Source organism: Marmota marmota, unplaced genomic scaffold (genome assembly GCF_001458135.2).
Source record: "Marmota marmota marmota unplaced genomic scaffold, marMar, whole genome shotgun sequence".
Lineage (NCBI taxonomy): Eukaryota > Metazoa > Chordata > Mammalia > Rodentia > Sciuridae > Marmota > Marmota marmota.
Genome location: NW_026000068.1, coordinates 16,507,925 through 16,526,531, shown reverse-complemented (window position 1 = coordinate 16,526,531; position 18,607 = coordinate 16,507,925). Strand labels below are relative to the sequence as shown.

At 40.5% G+C, this 18,607-nt stretch overlaps 1 protein-coding gene and 1 pseudogene across 1 annotated transcript in view; both read left to right on the top strand.

The window, feature by feature from the left end:
- The window catches only part of LOC107146332, a 126,756-nt pseudogene extending 122,662 nt beyond the window's left edge, over positions 1–4,094 (top strand).
- The window catches only part of Wls (Wnt ligand secretion mediator), a 102,703-nt gene continuing 88,027 nt past the window's right edge, over positions 3,932–18,607 (top strand). Inside the window, exon 1 of the mRNA XM_015490494.2 lies at positions 3,932–4,318. Coding sequence (XP_015345980.1) covers positions 4,213–4,318 — 106 coding nt within the window. The 5' untranslated portion in view covers positions 3,932–4,212. The remainder of the gene's footprint in view (positions 4,319–18,607) is intronic.

Genomic DNA, 18,607 nt, shown 5'->3' with positions numbered 1-18,607 from the left:
ATATGGGTTCAATACCTAGTTCACATCCTATGTATATATCTGGCCTGGAATTTGCAATCCTCTTGCCTCAGTATCCTGAGTTGTTGGGATTACAGGCGTATACCACTATGTCTGATTAGGAGAAGTTCTTAGAATAAAATATTTCTGTTAAAATTAGTGTCACTTGGATTTTAATACTAGATCTTGTCCTCATTAGCACTCTTGTTCAGTGAAGCTAACCCCCAAACTTCTCCAAAAAACATGCTTTAAGAAATATTAATAACTTGACAAAATTTTAAAGCTGAGAATGATCTACTCAGTTGTTTTATTAGTCATTGATTCCCCTGATGTTTCCTAAACATAAAAATAAAAAGGTAGGTGCTAATAGTGCCTCTATTTTATAGGTGAGAAAACTGAGCCTTAGAGCGGGTAGGTGACTATGTAATGGCTGTGATCACACAAAGCCTAGGGTAGGAGTTTGGGCCATATCTAGGTTCAGTTGGGTAAAGGCTCATATTCCTTTCTGCTCTTCTGTGTTGTCATCTCTATAAATGAAGGTCCAATAGTCACTTTTAATATTTACAAAAACATAACAGAAATTGTAATTTTTAAAAACATTCATGGTGATTTTAGAGGTGAATGGGGTGATACCTTTCCTTACCCACCATAAAGGGTCACAGATAACATTCCATAACAAAAGACAAGTTAATGAGAGAAAAGCATAGCACATTCATTTAATCAAAATTTTAGTGACACAGATCCCTCAGACCGAAGACCAAAGATACTAAGGAAGCTCTTTGATTTTGAACATAGGTTCCATGAAGCAGGGGCAGCCATATAGAAATGTAATTAGACGAAAGGGACTGAGCTACCAGATATAGACAGAATGGGGAAGCCCAGCAAGCCCTGATCAGATTCTTCTCAATCTCTCAATAGTAGCATTTTCCTCTGGGGTTTGGGACAGGACCCTGGTGGAATGAGGGTCCTAATGTTTTTTATGGCCAGTAATTTACACAAAAAAAGCAAGAGAAAGTTGGAGTAATATTTTTATGCCTGGCTTTGGGGAGAAAGGGTTCTGGTTTCTATGACCCACCTTGGGGAAGGGAATTTGTTTCTATGGTCTTATTTTGGGGGAGAATGAGGAACTAAAGACAGGAAGGCATGAGAAAGGCAGAGAGAACTTGGTTCAGAGGCTGCTTCTGAGATCTTCCAAGGACATTTAATTAAAATTCACAGCCTGCCAGTGCTTTGGGATACTGTTATTGTTGATCGATTTGATGAATAATATGACAGGTGTCAGGACCTCACACAGTTTGACAATATTGGTGATCCTAGATAGGTTAGAAGCATGGATTTGCAATTAGAAATATCTTTGTTTAATAAAAATTGTTACATAATAAGTGCCCCTTTAAAATATGGGATCAAAANACAAGGTATATAGTGCTTTTATACTTGTATATGTCAGTGATTGTTTATCACTATCTTGAAAAATAAAATTTTAAAATAAGATAAAAAAATAAATAAATAAATAAAATAAAATATGGGATCACCTTTATGGGGAAAGAGCAACTCCCAACACTATTTCTCTATTTCTGGATAAGGAAATTGGAACCTAAGAAGTTAGGCCAGCTACTCTACAGAGGTATATTTGAGAGCAGAGTGGGTGGGATGTGTTGTAGTAGTTGATGGAAAAATGAGTTGAGTTCACTGATCTTGAATAAATTAAACCACCCAAGACATTTCGTGTGGATCCAATTCTTGCTTGGAGTATATGTGGCATCATCTCTTGTTAAACAGTGAAATGCAGTATAAAATGGAGAATATATCTTGATACTGAATCTTATCAACTTTACTTTTGGGGGAGGGGAGGTGGGGACCTAACCTCCGGTCTGGCATGCACTCTAAGCTACTTCCCTAGCCTTTCAACTTTATTTTTTTAAGAAGCCTTTGGTATTAAAAAGAGGTTCTAACCCAAAGGCACCATTGTTATTCAAATGTGTGGAAATCAGCAGCTTGCTGAGATAAGAGCACAGAATATGGAGTTAACCAGCCCCAGAGGTGAGAAGGGCATACTTGGTTCTCTGTTTTATGATACCCTGGAACACAGACTATTAGGGAAAAAAAAAAATATATATATATATATATATATATATATATATATAGATAGATAGATAGATAGATATAGATATAGATATATAGATATAGATATAGATAAAGAAGGAAGACAAATCACCCACAATAGTATACCTCTGTTGGGGAGCTGCTAAACACTTCCAACTTCTACTGTTAACAACAATTTCCCTTGCTTCTTACCTTTTAGAAAGTACATGGAATTGTCCAAAGCACAGATATTTAATCACTATTCAGTGAATAACAACCAAACTGGGGCTTCTTCAGGACAAAGGCAAGTCATGAAATTTTGGTATCCTTGCATGCTAAGGAAAGCAAGCACTGAACATGTTCAGTGCTCAGTGAGTGACTGTTCAGATAAAGTATTGAGTCAAAGTCTGAATAAATAGCAACCAAGATTCAGAATTATGAAGAACTGCTAGAGTCCAAGGAGTGGAGGTTTTATACATATACAATATGGTACTTGTCTTAAGGAGTACCCAGTCTAGTAACTGAAGGTAGAAAGGAACAAGTTTATTAAATGTGACATACATGGTATCTTCTATAAAGGTGATGAAAGTTAAGGAACACAGTAGAGGAAGAGAGACTTGGAATAGCCTCCTGGCAGGAAGAGGGTGTGGACAGAGGAAAGGAGAGTGGTGGTGGAAACTCATTTTTGTGTCAAGGGGTGTTTACCAAACCGAAGGGACTGCTGGGTAATGTGAGTTGTATTGGCCAAGTAGACAGTTGATAAAACATGGAAAAACCAGGGCCAGGAATTTAGACTTGATAGAGCAGGAAATCTCTTAAGACCACCCCACCCCTTTCCCTTGAAGTTATGTATAAATACAAATATATCTTCACAAAGAGGCAACAAACATTGCAGCTTAGTATATGTACCTTCTAAACCAACTAAGATTGTTTAGGCTTTTAAAATGCAAAAGGCTTTAGGTTTGCTTTCACCTTCAATTATCCAATCCACAAGTTAATGGAGGACCTACCAGGGCTAGAATTTTGTTAGGCACCATGGGGAAAGGTGGTGCAAAGATGAATGAGCCTCAGTCTGTATCCCCCAGGAATTTACTGCTCAGTGGTGAAGATATATGTTTACGAGGTGAAAATATAAACGCAAAATTGGATTGTAGGGGTTCAGTTCTTGGAGATACAACATGGAGGTGGTGTGGAAAATTACAGAGGTTTTTTAGAGGAGTTGGTTTTGGAATCAGTTTAAAACTGTGATGGAATAGAACATGTGTTCTTTAAGACTCTGGAAGCCCAAGGGGTGGAGTAAGGAACAGTAGTCGGTCGGTCGTTGGAGTGCTAGGTTCCACAAGGAGCGAGGGTGGAATTTAGCTGAGTATATATCCAGTAACAGAGGCTGGGACCAGGCAGAAGGAAGCTGAGCTAAGACTTTATTCCGCATCTCTGTGTTCTGATTTAGCATCTACTGTTTTCCTTTAAAAAAAAAAATTATCTCCTTTTTCCTAAAGAGAGTTCTAGCAGTTGGGGGTGGGAGTGGGGACCATTTCCTAAAGTCAATGCATATTAGTTGAAGGTCTGCGAAGCGTCCGTGGGTGATTTAAATCTCGCACTTCAAGAGCCAGAAAAGGAAACGTGTGAGCTGTTGAGTAAGGGGCGCCCATGTAACTACAACAACAACAATATACCCACCAAGCTACCAGCCCTTGGCGGGACAGGCTGCGAGCCAGACTGGGGAGAGGGACGCCAGCGCAGGCCTGAGCTCGGATCCACGAACTGGCGGGCAAGGGGTAGTAGAAGAGAGGGAGGTAGGGAGGGAGGGAGGAAGCGCGAGAGGGAGGGAGGAAGAAAGGGAGGGAGGCGGCGTCATGTGATCCGCTTCCCTGCTCCTTTAAGCGTCCACAGGCGGCGGAGCGGCCACAATCACAGCTCCGGGCATTGGGGGAGCCCGATCCGGCTGCGCCGGGGGAATCCGTGCGGGCGCCTTCGGTCCGGGTCCCATCATCTCTGCGCTCCCGCACCCCTGAAGTTTTGCAGCGCCCAGAAAGGAGGCGAGGGAGGAGGGAGTGTGAGAGGGAAAGGAGCAAAAAAAGCACACCCTAAAACATTTATTTCAAGGAGAAAAGAAAAAGGGGGGGCGCAAAAATGGCTGGGGCAATTATAGAAAACATGAGCACCAAGAAGCTGTGCATTGTTGGTGGGATTCTGCTTGTGTTCCAAATCATCGCCTTTCTGGTGGGAGGCTTGATTGGTAAGTGCGAGAGCTGCAAACTTTTCCCCCTTTCTCTCTTTTCGGGCCCCTTCCCTCTTTGCCTCTTGGGCTACTTGTTACAGTATCACTGCCTTGCTTCTATGATCTAATTAGTCCGGCTATTGTGCTTAAGAAAGCAGAGCTCCATGGGGCTCCGTGGGGCACAATCCAGTCTAGTGGCTGGAGAAAAGGAGGGGAAAAAGTTTTGGCCTAGTTTCAGTATCCACTTGAAAGGCAGGAGGGGGGTGCGGGGGTGGGAATCTTAAGCATGGCGACGGATCCCGCGAGGAAGCTCTGGGTTACAAAGTTGATTGCTCTCCCCACCCCTGCTTTTTCCCGCGTTCCCCCCTTTTCCTCTCTGTTTCCTTCCAATCAGCTCCGGGAGGGCAACGTAATCGACTTTATTAGGAACAACAGAAGTGTGGGGAAACTGCGCCCAGCGCAAACCCGGAGCTCTGTTACAAGGCTTCGGTGGTTGCATGTGTAAATGCATTTGGTTGTCTCAGGGGGTGAAGGCTTGCACATCGGGCCCCAATGTTTGTGCTCTCGGCTTCTTCGCTGCACCCCCCACTCCACGGTCCGCGGGGGACTGGTTTGAACCGCGGGCTGGGAGGTGCGATGGGGTAAGAGTGGGTCGTAAGAGTCTTCGGCTGACCAAGCGGGAAGTTGGAGAGGTCGGAGGAGAAAAGCATATCGGAAAAGTTGCTTTTGGCCTCCTGTCCTCTCGGGAATTTCCCCTCCCCCACTTCTTAGAGTCCCGAGATCCTTGAGTCTGGAGCCTGGAGCCCTCTCCCTTGGCGCCTAGGAGGGCGTCTCCGCTCCCGCCAGGGCTCCCCGCAGGTGACAGCTCCTAAATGCCCCTGGCGACGGCGTCAGTCCCGGAGACCTCCGGTGGCGTGCACCTCCCGGACCTCTTGGGGCCAAATTGGCTTCCGGGTTCGCAAGATCGTCTCACTCACGGTCCACTCGAAAAAAACTCACTTTCTCTCACTGTCTCTCCATCACCATCCATCCTCCCGCCTCTTGGCACACTCGCGTCCCTTTCCTCTCAAGATTGGGACATCCTGGCACAAACTTCAGCGCCAACTTTGCAGCGGGCGCGGTTGCGAGGTTCAGTTCCCTTACTTCGAGGCTTTGTTAAAAACTTTGTCTAGTAGAGACTGTCCACGGAGGGGGTTTCTCTGCGCGTCCTTTTTTCCTGGAGCCGGCGCGACTTGAGGAGGAACTGCCCCGGGGCGCGGGCGGCCGCGCCGAGGGAGCTGCAGGGGTTTGGACACCTTCAGCCTTCTGAGTAGCGTTTTGTCTGCAGACCTGGGTTTGATGAGAGCAAATTACCGGGAGTCTGGTACTGTTAATCACTATTACATCCGAGCTAATTATTTTAAACAAAGGAGAGTGGGAGAAGCTTCAGGAGGAGTGAAGTTCTTGGAGGAGCCGTGCCTTTCTGTGTGCATGTATCCACAAAGCGGAAAAGGCTCCGAGTTTTCCAAGCTCCTATCTGCAATGTGGGCCAAACAGCTTCTTCTTTTTTGTTTCTGGAACCCTCTGTCATACCACACGCACGCACACATGCACACACGGGTTTGGCTTTTGTGTTTGGCTTCTTACAATCTCCATGTTTCCCTGTATTGGATTTTTCGAGGCCCTTAATACCTTCTCTGCTGGGAGCTGAAGACAGCCTTCTCTGTGCCCTCACAGTGATTATGCAGCGGTTACAATTACACCTCTTGTCTCCCTTGATGAGCAGTTGCAGTTAGATGCCATTGGATCTTGTGTGATTTCAGTGGCAGACCATAATTAAAATTTCTTGCACCTTGTGCTTTCAGAATTAAATTGGCCTATTATCCCTGTCTGACCTTCATCCTCTTTGAGGTTTTTGCACAAGCAGCGAACCATTACACGTAGTTTCCTGGTGTTTGTTGGTGTGTGTTTCTTTTTCTAAAACTGATCTCTTGGGCTTGGAGAGCTCTTTATCCATGTAGTAGGTTTCCTTGGGCACTTTTGAAACTAGTTTGATTTCTGGAATCTTACTACTGTGGAGGAGATCCCAAGGCACTTGTGAGTGTTGGGCATCAGAATTCCTATGGGGCCAGAACAGTTATTTGTTCAAAGCAGGGTTTGTCTGCAATAAGTAATGCCAAGGGTTATTTCCCCCCATAGAACCTGGTTAGTGACCATACTGGAACAATATAAAAAAGGCAGGGGCAGGGTCTAACCATAAGTAGATTCACCTCAATTAACAAACTGCTTTACTTCTAACTTGCCCTATAAAAGAAAAATATCTATGCATAACATTTCTCAGGGAAATTGTTGTAGAAGTTTACTGCTGCTTTCCTCCTTTCTCAATTGCAAAGTCTGTGTCCCAGTTCTGATGCCCAGTCCAAACAGATTGGATCCAGCCCACACTGATTGATGTCTTAGCTTTTACTCTTGCTTTTGGGGTAGTAATTTGTTTTTGCTCTTACACAAATCTAGGCAATTGAATATGGTATAAAACCCATGGAAAATGAATATTAGCAAAAGGTAAGCATATGTTTTCCCACTCCAGTTGCCTAAATTGGAAAGTAGACAAAACCAAGCACAGAACAGAAATGCAGCAAAGTGAACAGGTGGAATCAGTAGTTTTTTCAACAGTTTGAGGACTGGAAAGTCAAGGTGAAGTTCAGAAACCATCTCCTGTTCTCAGTGAGAAGAGAACTTCACTGCTCAATGCCACTGCTACTAAAGGGGTTAGGTGTCCTGGGTGTGGAGTATTTTTCTAAAATATCTGCAGTAGGCCAAATGAGAAAAGAAAATGTCCATTTTGAACTGGCCACAATATGTGTGGCAACTTAGGAAGGGAGGGTCTAAACATCAAAGCACCTGATTGGATTGGAAAGGTACCCCACAGTTCTACACAACACAAAAGTAAACAACCATCATTCCCCAACAGTAGTGACAAACCATGAGCCCCAAAGTGACCAAGCAAGTCTGTTAATCAATAGGCTTGTGTCCTCATTGGTAGATAAATGAGTTTAAGGTCTTTTTTTTTTTTCAGTTCTAATTGTATAACTCTTTTAGTATTCACAAGAGTTTTATGTTATATTTGGCCTGATGTTTGGTGCAGCCTTTTAGAATTGATGGAGAAAACATTAGCCATAAAAGCAAACATAAAAAAGCAAAAGAATTGAGTTTTGGTTTAGCCAGATTAAATATACTCTTACCCCAGTGACCTTCTTCCTAAGTTTGTTTGTTGCTTGCTTTGTGTGTTAGGTTTTTTTCTTCTTTATGCCAGTACCTATGTACTGCTACACATTGAATGGGATTTTGTAAAAAGGCTCTGAAATCAATATCTTATATGATAGAACTTAGGGTGTTTCTAAATTCAGTGATATATATCATGTTTTTGTGAAAACTTTGAGCCACTATAAAAGTAGGCATCTGAATGTTTTCTTATTTATTCAGAAGTCTTCTTAAGTGACTAGTTTCTTCAGGTATGTAGAATTCATTTTAAACTTTAAGAACCCCTGAAGGAAAATAAGATATTTTAAAAGAAATAGCTTAATCTTGATCCTCCTGAAAAATTAGCTTGCAGAAAATTTTTAAAAGAATGTTCCTTTGCTTTCATGTTTGGTGAATTTAGTTAATGGAGAGGCAGCTTCAGGGGTTGGAAGGAGGAGGGGAAGGAGACCATGTGCCCTTCAACAAAAGTGAAGCCACTAAAAACTCATGAACTTGAATCCCTGACCTATTATGAGCAATTTGCTCAACTTCAAATTAGTCATGTCTGGGGGATATGATGGTTGAAAAAGCAGGTCACTGTTCCACCTGTTCTAAGACTGTTCAGAGTGTGAAGATTGGAACTGAATGAATAGAAAATTATTGCATTGTTTCAAGCATACCCACGAATCGAAAGATTCCACACTTAAATCTCCAAATAAATTTCAAAAAATTGCCAACTATTATTTCTTTATGAAGGGTCACTGTTTCTTTTAAAAACTTCACTTATGTGACTGGCTTTTTGTTTATTTGTTTTGTAAAACTGAGAAAATAATGTATATAACACATGCATACATGCATACACACACACATGTAAAATCACTTTTCTCAAATGGTACATGGGTTTATCTACTCCTTTCAGTTATATGGCACATATTGTTGTGTTATTGTTAAGTGGAAACTATTGATGGTCTTCATCTGGAAGTTGCAGAATTATGAAATTGCAGTTAACTCAGAATGCATGTGTTTGCTCCTCAGTATATTTGATTTTAAGCTTGTTGCATTTAAAGAAAATTTACTGTACATCAGTGATGTTGTAATTCTGTAGTATTTAGGTATCTGGTGAGAATATTGAAAAGCACTAATTAATTGGTTTTTGGTTCATATTTGTCCACATGTTTCTGTATTTGATTCTGTTTTTTATTTTATAAAATTTCTCATCTGACTAAACCATGCCATTTTTTCTCTTTGGTAACTAGGTATTTAATGCAGTTTGTGAAAGTGCTATGAAAGCTCACAAATTAATTCTTTTTGAAAATGGTAATTTTTTATAGTAATCAAAATAACATTATTTGACTTTTAAAAAGCTAAAGCATCTGCTTGACTGCTGCAGTAAAATAATGCTTGTGTGAACAGTCTCAAAGCTCTTTAATCTCTGTGTTCTTTCAGTACTGCCTGTCTAGACTTCTTCTAGAACTTTCCTTTTCCTTACAAAAATGGAAAACAGTTCCTTGAGATCATAATATTATGTGAAGTTTTCAAGTCCTCTGCCTGGAATACAGGTGTGGACTTACAGCCTTCCCTACCTAGTTGACATTTTACAATAGTATGACCTTTGAATTAAAAAAAATCATATAGACTGAGGAAAGAGTTTTACCTTATCTTCCTCAGGGTGATTCTACAGTGATTTAGGATTTGTTGAGATTATATGAAGGTCCTTTGCTTAAAGCTCATGTGTACCACTTACCTAATATGCAAAGTGTTTATTAGGGCCTACTGTGTGCTCAGGATAGAGCTGCATGTTGACTGGGGTTAGAAAAGAAGGGCCTTAGAAACTAGTTAAGTTAGGAGAGCCACAGGTAGGGAAGAGCCCCTTTTAATCTAAGTTTACCAGCGAAAGATGTCTTTTGCTGAAGTTTCCTAGCATTAAGATAATTTTCACTAATTAACGGAGAATTTGAAAATATATGAAATTGGAAGCCCTGCTAATTATACCATCAAATCATTATGTTAATATTTTATCTTTAAATAAATATATGAATAAAATTATATATATGTGAGTATAAGTGTGTGTGTGTGTGTGTGTGTGTGTATATATATATAGTTTAACATGTGTTGAATGTGGACCGTGTGCCAAAATTTGTATATTATAATCCACAAATAGCTATCTCAAATTGGTATTTTTAAAATATTTATTTATTTATTTATTTATTTTTAATATTTATTTATTTAGTTTTCGGCGGACACAACATCTTTGTATGTGGTGCTGAGGATCGAACCCGGGCCGCATGCATGCCAGGCAAGCGTGCTACCACTTGAGTCACATCCCCAGCCCTTTAATATTTATTTTTAAGTTTTTTTAGGTGGACACAATATCTTTATTTTATATTTATGTGGTGCTGAGGATTGAACCCAGTGCCTCATGCATGCTAGGTCAGCGCTCTACCACTGAGCCACAATCCCAGCCAAATTGGTATTTTTGTACCCATTTTACTATGTGAATACAGAAAGATTTAGTAAAAGATTGCCTAGCTTCGTTAGGGTTCATTTGTGATGGTAAATGGAGTCCATCTATACAGACCAAAGCAATGTCTCACCAAGGCTAATGGAGGACACCTTCTGAGGAGTTGGCAGATGCCAGTCCAACCGATTTATTACAGGTTCTAACCCGTCTCCATAATTGTGTGAATCATCCAATTGTCTGAGCAGCCAAGTTCATTAACCATAAAGTATTTTGAGATTTGCTACTTTAAGGAAGATGACTTGATTTTATTTTCCCTAGCTAGTGGTTTTAACATGTTTGTGTAGTTACATAATAAGTCCGGACTTTTTCAAAGGAAAACAAGAGAAGGAATCAACTGGGGCTAAAGAGGGTTTCAGAGAGTCTGGATTGGCTATGATGGTGGAGCAGTTGAGAGGGGAGCCTCTTGCTGAAAATTGAAAATTCTCTTCCCCAAAGGACAATTTTTTGTTCATGTTCACACCCATGCACAATAACGAAGGCATCCCAGACCAGAGGCTGTCAGGAGCAGCCATGCTGTCACCGTGAATAGATACATCTTGTTCTGTGGGGGGAAAAAATGCTGAGAGATTTTCTTCATTGAAAGATTTGCAACTCTCAATGACTAGATACTATAAGAGAACATGGAAGACAGGGAACATAGTGTAATGAAATGGGTCACATCTACTTCACATAGGTCTCATTTCTTCTCTGAGGTTGTGTGATGGTGAACTAAATGGACACATGTGCCAGATGTGGACAGTTCTTAAAAGTGCTCAGAGGGGGATGGGAGAGGAAAGGAGGATCTTGGGGTACTGAAATTCTCAAACCTGAAGGTTGGGCAATGTTTTCTGACTTTTCCTTTTTAAAAAAGGACTAATGTAAAAAAAATTGTTAAATTATAGAAAAGAGTAACACATATGTTTAGAATTTAAAAGCACTGAGTTTTCTTAGCCATTTACTAACACTGTTTACTAACATCCAAAGGCCACATTCCACCTGTAATTGAAACTTGTTGGGGAGAAGAAGCAGTGGCCAGGTTGATGTCTGACCAGGAGCAGGATATTTGGCTCACTATCATTGACACTTTAAGGACTTACACGTGAAAAAGCTTTTCACCCGTGTTGATTTGCTTAATCCTTATAACAACCCAGAGAAGCAGTTATAATGACTTTCTCCAGTTTTCAGATGAATCTCAGGTTCATTTAAGGAAATTTCTGAGGTGACAGAGATAGTAAGAAGGCTGACCCAAGCCCCTGATCCTTGATTGAATTCTAAGCCATGCTCTTAAGCCTAATGCTGCTCTGCTCCCATTGTCCCTTCAGTTTCTATGGGAAACAAAGGGGTGAGTGTGATGAAACTGATTCTACACAGATTAAATAGAAGATGAAAGCTCAGGCTACCCTTCTTCTGCTCCCACCCTCTTCCAGCCGAGCACTCCCATCACTGCATGATCACTGATCATTGACCTAGTTACTTTCTGAGCAAACAATTCCAGCTCCTAATACTTAATAACCCCCATGCCAGCCATTGTCAGTGTTGACTGGGGCTTGCAGGCCACGCTGGGGAGGGCTGAACCTGAGAACATCACAAGCCAACTCCCCCTAAAAGAAAGTATTACACACAGCTAAGGGTGGCTGGCCTTTATAATAGAAAATTGTTGAAACGATAAACCCATAGAATGGCCTTTGGCTTTAGCAAACACAGTAGGTCTAGATGGAACCATTGGAGAAAACAGAGGGTAACGTGGATGTGGACAGAAGATGGGCTCAAGAAAGGAAAAGTAAGGCCTTGGCAAACATAGGGACACCTTTTCAGGGCACATCTTGGGCTAGAAAGTCTAAAACCTACTTCTGATGCCACTCACTCCCACCCAAACTGAGCTAGCATTTCCATCCACTAGGCCTGTTTATATCCTGGGTCTTGAAGCACATTTCTTCTCCCTCTTTCTCTACTTAATCCATTCTTTTAGTATTCCTTGGCAAATGGTGTTCTTTTATCCCTGGCCCACACGAATTATGGGACCTTCTTAAAACTTCTGATTAATTCTCTGGGTTAGCTCAGGGGCTTTACAGATACACATTTCCAAAAAAGAAGAAGTAATTGAAAGAAAAGGCCATGGCCACCACCTTTGTTTTGGCTAGGCATTACAGTTTTTCTTTAGAAAAAAGGTAATTGGTCTGAAAATACTTGACTCAGTTTTCTCCAAGCCCTAGATAGCACCAAGTTCATGAAAGCTGATTGGAGGCAGTTAACTGTTGCCTGAATCCTGGCAGATCCCTCCCAAAGAGAGAATTCCTGGTCTCCAGACAATGTCATGTGACTGGGACTCTGCAGGCAAGGTGTGGGCTTGGTGATGTCAAATAAGGCACCAAACTTCCTTGACTCCCTTTCTCAACAGTGACATGGAAGGAGGAGCCTTCCATCTCATGGAGGGTTGCAGAAGATTACATATTCCCAGAATCTATCCCAAAGACTTGGCAAATGTTGGGATATCTCCTTGAACAAGGCCTACCAGCATTGTGATCTCCAAATCACTTTTGAGTAACACCATCTGCTAAACCCCATCTCTCTTCCTTTTCTTTCTCTGTCCTTCTCTGCTTTAAGATCATGACATTGTTATCTATTCTTTTCCTTCCTTGAGTCACCACCACTTTATCAAACACTCCACATTGGTGAATCTATGGAGGTAGAAGGAATGAGAATGACCCAAAGCATTACTAGGTTTGGTTTTGAAATTCATGGAGGGCATCCTGCTTTCTAATATAAATGCTGTTGTTTTATCTAAACATCTCATTATGAGTCTTCCAAAAAAATGGTGGATATTAATATCATTGCAGGGAACTAATAAATTACATAAGACCAAATTGTTCTCCAAAAGCATGCACACTTAACTCCGAAAAGAATCCCTCCTGCTTTTACTTGGGGTCTATCTATTGCTTTTGCTTTATATATGATTTTAATAAAGCTGTGTGTTTTGTTACTCTCCATGAGTGCAGCTGTGTGGGTCCTCTGTATCTGTACACTTTGGTGGTGTTTGGCCTGAATAGAAGCTGTGGAGCTTCTCAGTGTTAAATTGTAAAGATGAAAGGGCCTCTGAAACCATCTTGTTCCATCTCATTTTAGCAGGATTCAGAGTCCAGGAAAGGGAAGTAACTGAGTTCACAGGATTAGAGGATGAGCCATGGTTTGGACTCAGGCCTGATGCCAGCAGTGCTCCAAAGGTTCATCTCCTTCTGGGTTTCTGCCTGAAGGTCATCTGATTTCTGTCTGAGGCTCTCATGGAGTTAATATGCAGAAAATTCCCAACTTATGCTTCATACAGCTTGATTGACTTTTCTGTTACAGTGCTGGAAAATAAAATAGCAATAACTTTGTCTTTTCCCCTTTGTCTTTGTATACTTATGATACTTAGCTAATAACAGTGTTACTAAATTCTATGTGGATTTTAAAGGACTCTATGGAATTAAAAAAGCAAACCAAACCAAACCAAAACAAAAACCCTGAAGTCCTTCCTTGCTTGCTGAGGGTGTGGTACATTCCCTTCCTCCTGCTTGGGGGAATGTTGTAAATTTAAAACTAAAAAAAAAAAAAAAATGAAATAAAATAAAACCCAGACATGTAATATGGGGAGGAAAAACAGATGTGTAGTATGGACCTTATGTATGTGTTTGGTTTTAAGACTTTATCACTCTGAGGCTTCCTTGACTAAATATCTATGACTGATTTTTCCTTTGGAGGAGGTTTGTGCAAGCATAATTCTGAAGTTGTAAATTTGGGGGAACGTTACATAACTCTACATTTTGGGGGTTTGACTTATATATAAAAGAAGCCACAAAATCCCTCTTCCTTTGTCTCTGCCCTTTCTTCACTCTGAAGGTAACTGCAAACAGAAAACTCAGATCTGCCAAAGTAGAGTTTAAAACATTGAGGGCCTCAGCCATTGCAACTGATAAGCACATTTGTGTGATTTGAGAGGTGCAATCACTATGCTGTAAACCCCCCACCCCTTTCTTTTGGTTGAAATTCAACAGTCAGAAAGTACTATGTTCTTCTGCACTGTCTAATTTAGCTGAAATGAAATCTTGGCTTTCAAGTCTCTTTAGCGTGCTTGCCTTCAGGTGATCACAACCAAAATGTTGGGTTCCATAGTTTATTAAATCCAGCTCTCTCAAAGCAGTTCAGGCCATTTGAGGTCTGGTTCCTTTTACTCTCGTTCTTATATGTTTTATCTGCTCTCATTTAGTCTGTAACTCACCCCAGAGTGGAATCCTCCAATGTGGAAAGGACACGTCCCCACATTCTTTTCTCTGTAATCTTGAGCTAGTTCTGGCTTGTGTGAACCAGCCTGCTGCATTAGTCCCTGCGTGTCTGGGCTAAGGAAGTTGTAGATAAGATTTTTGCTGAGACTTTGAACAGACTACACCAGGGGGGGCCTTGTTGTCACATCTCTACTGAGAAAGATTTTGGTGTGTGTGTGTGGGGGGGTGTTGGCTATGACAGGCACCTGTGACACCCTCGATTTCACAGAGGGGCTCCTCCCCCTGATTTCACAGTATTTGCAGGTGCATGAACCTGCCAGTTTTAAATCCCCGGCTCCATTCTTTGAACACGCTAAACACTGTATGAGAACATGGTATTTCTGGGTGGTAGCTGATGAAAGAGGAGGAAAAAAAATCCACAAAAACAGGATAGACAATTTGTAGATTCCTTTTAAACTAACAGGACACTAAGGTTATCTTTTAATTAGAATTTGTTTCTTTCTTTCTTTTTTTTTTTTTACAGTTATCAAAGGAGTTTCTGTCATTAGCTTCTTCCCCTGCCCTACCTACTTGTTAAAAAAGGGAAAGAAAGAAAATATGGTTTGGAGGACCATGAGCAGGATGATTGGGATTTTTACAGATCCAGGTTTAGCATATATGTGAGACAGTTTTTTTTTGTTGTTGTTTGTTTTGTTTTGTTTCTGGATTGGGACAGGACAGGGTACTTGTATCAGCTCTGTTCAGGGACATTATGAACTCTTCCCACTAAGAAGGATGATTACAGCAGTTTTGATAAGTAGCTATTGATGACTTAGGCATATTATAAAATTCCATAGTGTTGGCTGAAGGTTTTCCCTATGATGGTTTTGGTTCACTGAAAAACTTACTAATCCTTCCATTCAGGGTGATCAGATCTCTAACTTCAGGAATGTCATTTTATCAATGGTAGTAATCCGATTTGTCTATTTGTTATCAGACTTGCTTTGTAACCTAGAAAAAGCATTTATATGCAGGAACCTCAGTTTCTTCATCTAAAAAATCTGTTCCACAGGGAGTTTGTGGATTAAAATGAGAGAACAAGTCAGGTGCTTCATATGTGCCTGCTTAATTAGAGCAGCCTGTGTAAGAGAGCCACTTCCCTAAATTAGAAGTTGCCACTAAGTAATTTTTTAATATCTATATTAATAGATAGTTTTGAGTCATTCTGTGTCTTTTAGATCCATCACAGATTATTTGTGCCCCTTAATGGATTAGATCAAAATAGAAACCTAGCCATCCTGCTTGATGACCTTCCTATTGGCATAATCTATGCAAACCAATAGTGCAAGAAGCACATTATTCACATATTTGGTAAACTGGAGTCATTAATTTACTTTTTCCTTTAGTTAGTGGTTGTTTCCAAGGAGCTGATTTTGAATCTTAAACTTTCACCTTTTTAAATTCTGAGCCAGTGTTTATGGCTTTTTATAGCATAGAAACCCCATGCTAGCAAGATTTTTTAAATGATTATCACTATGTGAAAGAGATCTATTTTGTCTCTGCTTGCTGCAAAGTGAATCCCAGTTGTCCTTTTATTTAATGTTATGAAATTGGAGTCATTATCCACTGGGGAAATTTTTTTCCTTCTAGACATAAAATACATGACAAAGACCTTTGAAAGTCAAACTTTGAGGAAAAACTGATCATCTTTTGCTTATAAAATATTAACTGTTGCAAGATTAGCTAGAGATTTAGTGCTGTATGAGAAACAAAAAATAATGATGAAAATCTAACCTTAAAAAACTGTAAGCTACATGAGAACAAGGATGGTCTGATGTGCTCAACAGTATCTGGAGTTGTTATCCCCGACCAGTGCAATATAAATACCCAATAATATTTGTTGAAGAAAAGCACAGATAAATGCTTACTTTCTTATTTTCATTTGACCATTCAAGATAGTCCCACTTCTTGGTGTGAATGCTTACTATTGTCGCACAATTTTTGGAGTAGGAAAGGGGACTTTTGGTATGTTGTGAAAACTAAGACTCAGAGAAGACTTATTGAAGAAGGAATAAGATTCACACCAAGCCTCCTGATCACTAGTAGAGGCATTCATTCCTTCTGCCTGCTGTTGTGCTAATTGTTACTATGTCTGATCTATATATTTTGGTCTTTACTTGGCCATAAAAGCAGAGAATTGCCTGTGGCTGGTTGGTGAAGTTTAGTGGGAGGAAGGGAACACCCACTGGTTCATATATTTCCAAATTTTGACTATTCAAATGTAAATGTTGAAGGATAAGGGAAATTTCGAGATTTATGATCTTTAAGTAGCAAATATATTTCTTTGGCTGCATGAAGGCTTTTGAAGGAACTTCTTTTAGAAGACTCTGTAATTTTACTATGAACTCTTAAAAAAATGAAAAACTCATTTTTCTGTTTCCCTTCTAAGAATTTTGTAGATTTATTTATGGTTGTTCTTAGAGACCAATAATGTGTGTTTATGATGTCAGCTTTTATAAATGTTCTTGATATGAAGAAAATGTAATATGTGCACATAACCACCTCTGCATTCCATTGTGTTCAGCTTGCATATCTGGTGGGTGGGAATGAATTCATCCACACATTCCTCCAGGTGCCAAAACGGTACTGAAGCATGCTGTGTCGAATGTGTGCCTGCAAGCAAGGAGACACTACAAGTGGAGCCAGGCAGAGGTGCCAGGCAGGAGCAGAGTAAGAAACACATGTGTCAGCTTGAAAGAGAAGGAAGCAGAAGCCAAGGAGAAAGTCGCACAAAAGCTAGACTTCTTTCCTTGTCAGACCTTCCAGCTAGAGGTGCAAGTAATGGGATAGGGCACGGAGGTGGCCCAGAGTGAGGGGCACAGGTGGTAGAGATGGAGAGAAAACATAGACTTGCAAAAAAGATACTATCCAATCCCTCCTTTAAAAATGATGACACTTTATTATTTTATTTTATTTTACTATGGGCCCATCATTGTTCTAAATACTGGTTAAAACCAGTCCAAGCGATGTGGATGGTTCCAGTGCCAGAGTCAGGGAAGATTGCTTGTTTGACTTTAAAATCTAGTGAATGGAAACAGATATTTTTGGTTCCTTCTCAATATCTATTTATATTTTTGAACAAGGCTACAATGAAGTAATTAAAAACAAAGAAAATGGTGGGTGGGGGGGAGAAATCCTTCTGAAATTCACCATTTTAATAGAATAATTCCACTACATTCTTATCCCTTTAACTTTGGTGACAGAATATTCCAATTTCATATAAAAGAAATGCAAACGCCTTGCTTAACAGAGGCTCAGAAGTTTATTGTTTGTGCTGCTTCTACCAGTTTGTGTGTTTACTTTGGAAAATCAATCATCAGTTCCTCTTCTTTTCCTTCTAGCCTTCTAGGCTCTTCTCTACTACTTAAGATTGCTATTGAGCCATTGAACCATGGGAAATTCATTTCCAAAATCTGCTTAATTGCTGTGAGGCTTTTAATTTGTTCTGGATGATGGTGCTAATGTCTGGGAACTGGGACTGAAGCCCTCTAAAGTTGTTAATTTAATCAACCGCTGTGCCCTTGCCATGCCTAATGAAGGGGGGCAACCAGATCCTTCACACAAAGAGGCTGGGTCCCTCCTGACCAAGATGAATAACAGAGGCCCCACAGTTAGGTTGAACACTTGGGTCAAATTACCAGGGTGTCAGTCCACATTATCCAAAGCCCAGGGTTGTGTGTCCCCAAATAATTATTGAGCAGGTTTTTATGTAGGACCTTATATAGTTTTAAGGCAGGGTTTTTGTGTGTTCGCACCTACTAATCTGCAAAATTCTTTAATCAGTGAGGTTCTGTTGTGGCTTTTGTCTATAATCTGTAATATCATAAACATCACCCCCAGACTATTGATATTCCCGTTAACCACTAAAGTTCTCCATGGCGAGACTGGTGAAAGCTGGCTCTGTCCTCATGATAAATTAGCTTGTTTATTCCTCTTCTGCTTATTTCTATCCTGCTGTTGGTTAGTGTAATGAAGCAGAAGTCCATTGTGTGTGTTCATTGGGTAGCGATCCTCTGGCACCAAAGGGGGTAATTGAGTAGAAAGGCAGAATGCTGTTGGTGCATGGGAGAAGTTAACACCACGTGAGGTCACCAGGCTTCAAGCTTTAATCAATGTGGACACAATGCAATTGAGATTTTGAAAAGGGTTTGTTTATAGTGTGAGAGTAAGGGTCAGTAGTTAATTTGAAATGCTGTAGGTGTGTTTTCCTTGAACCAAGAAGGTACAGAGCATGTGTCATAGAGTATTGTAAATATCCTCAAGGGAGGGATGTAATTGGGGTGGAGGTTT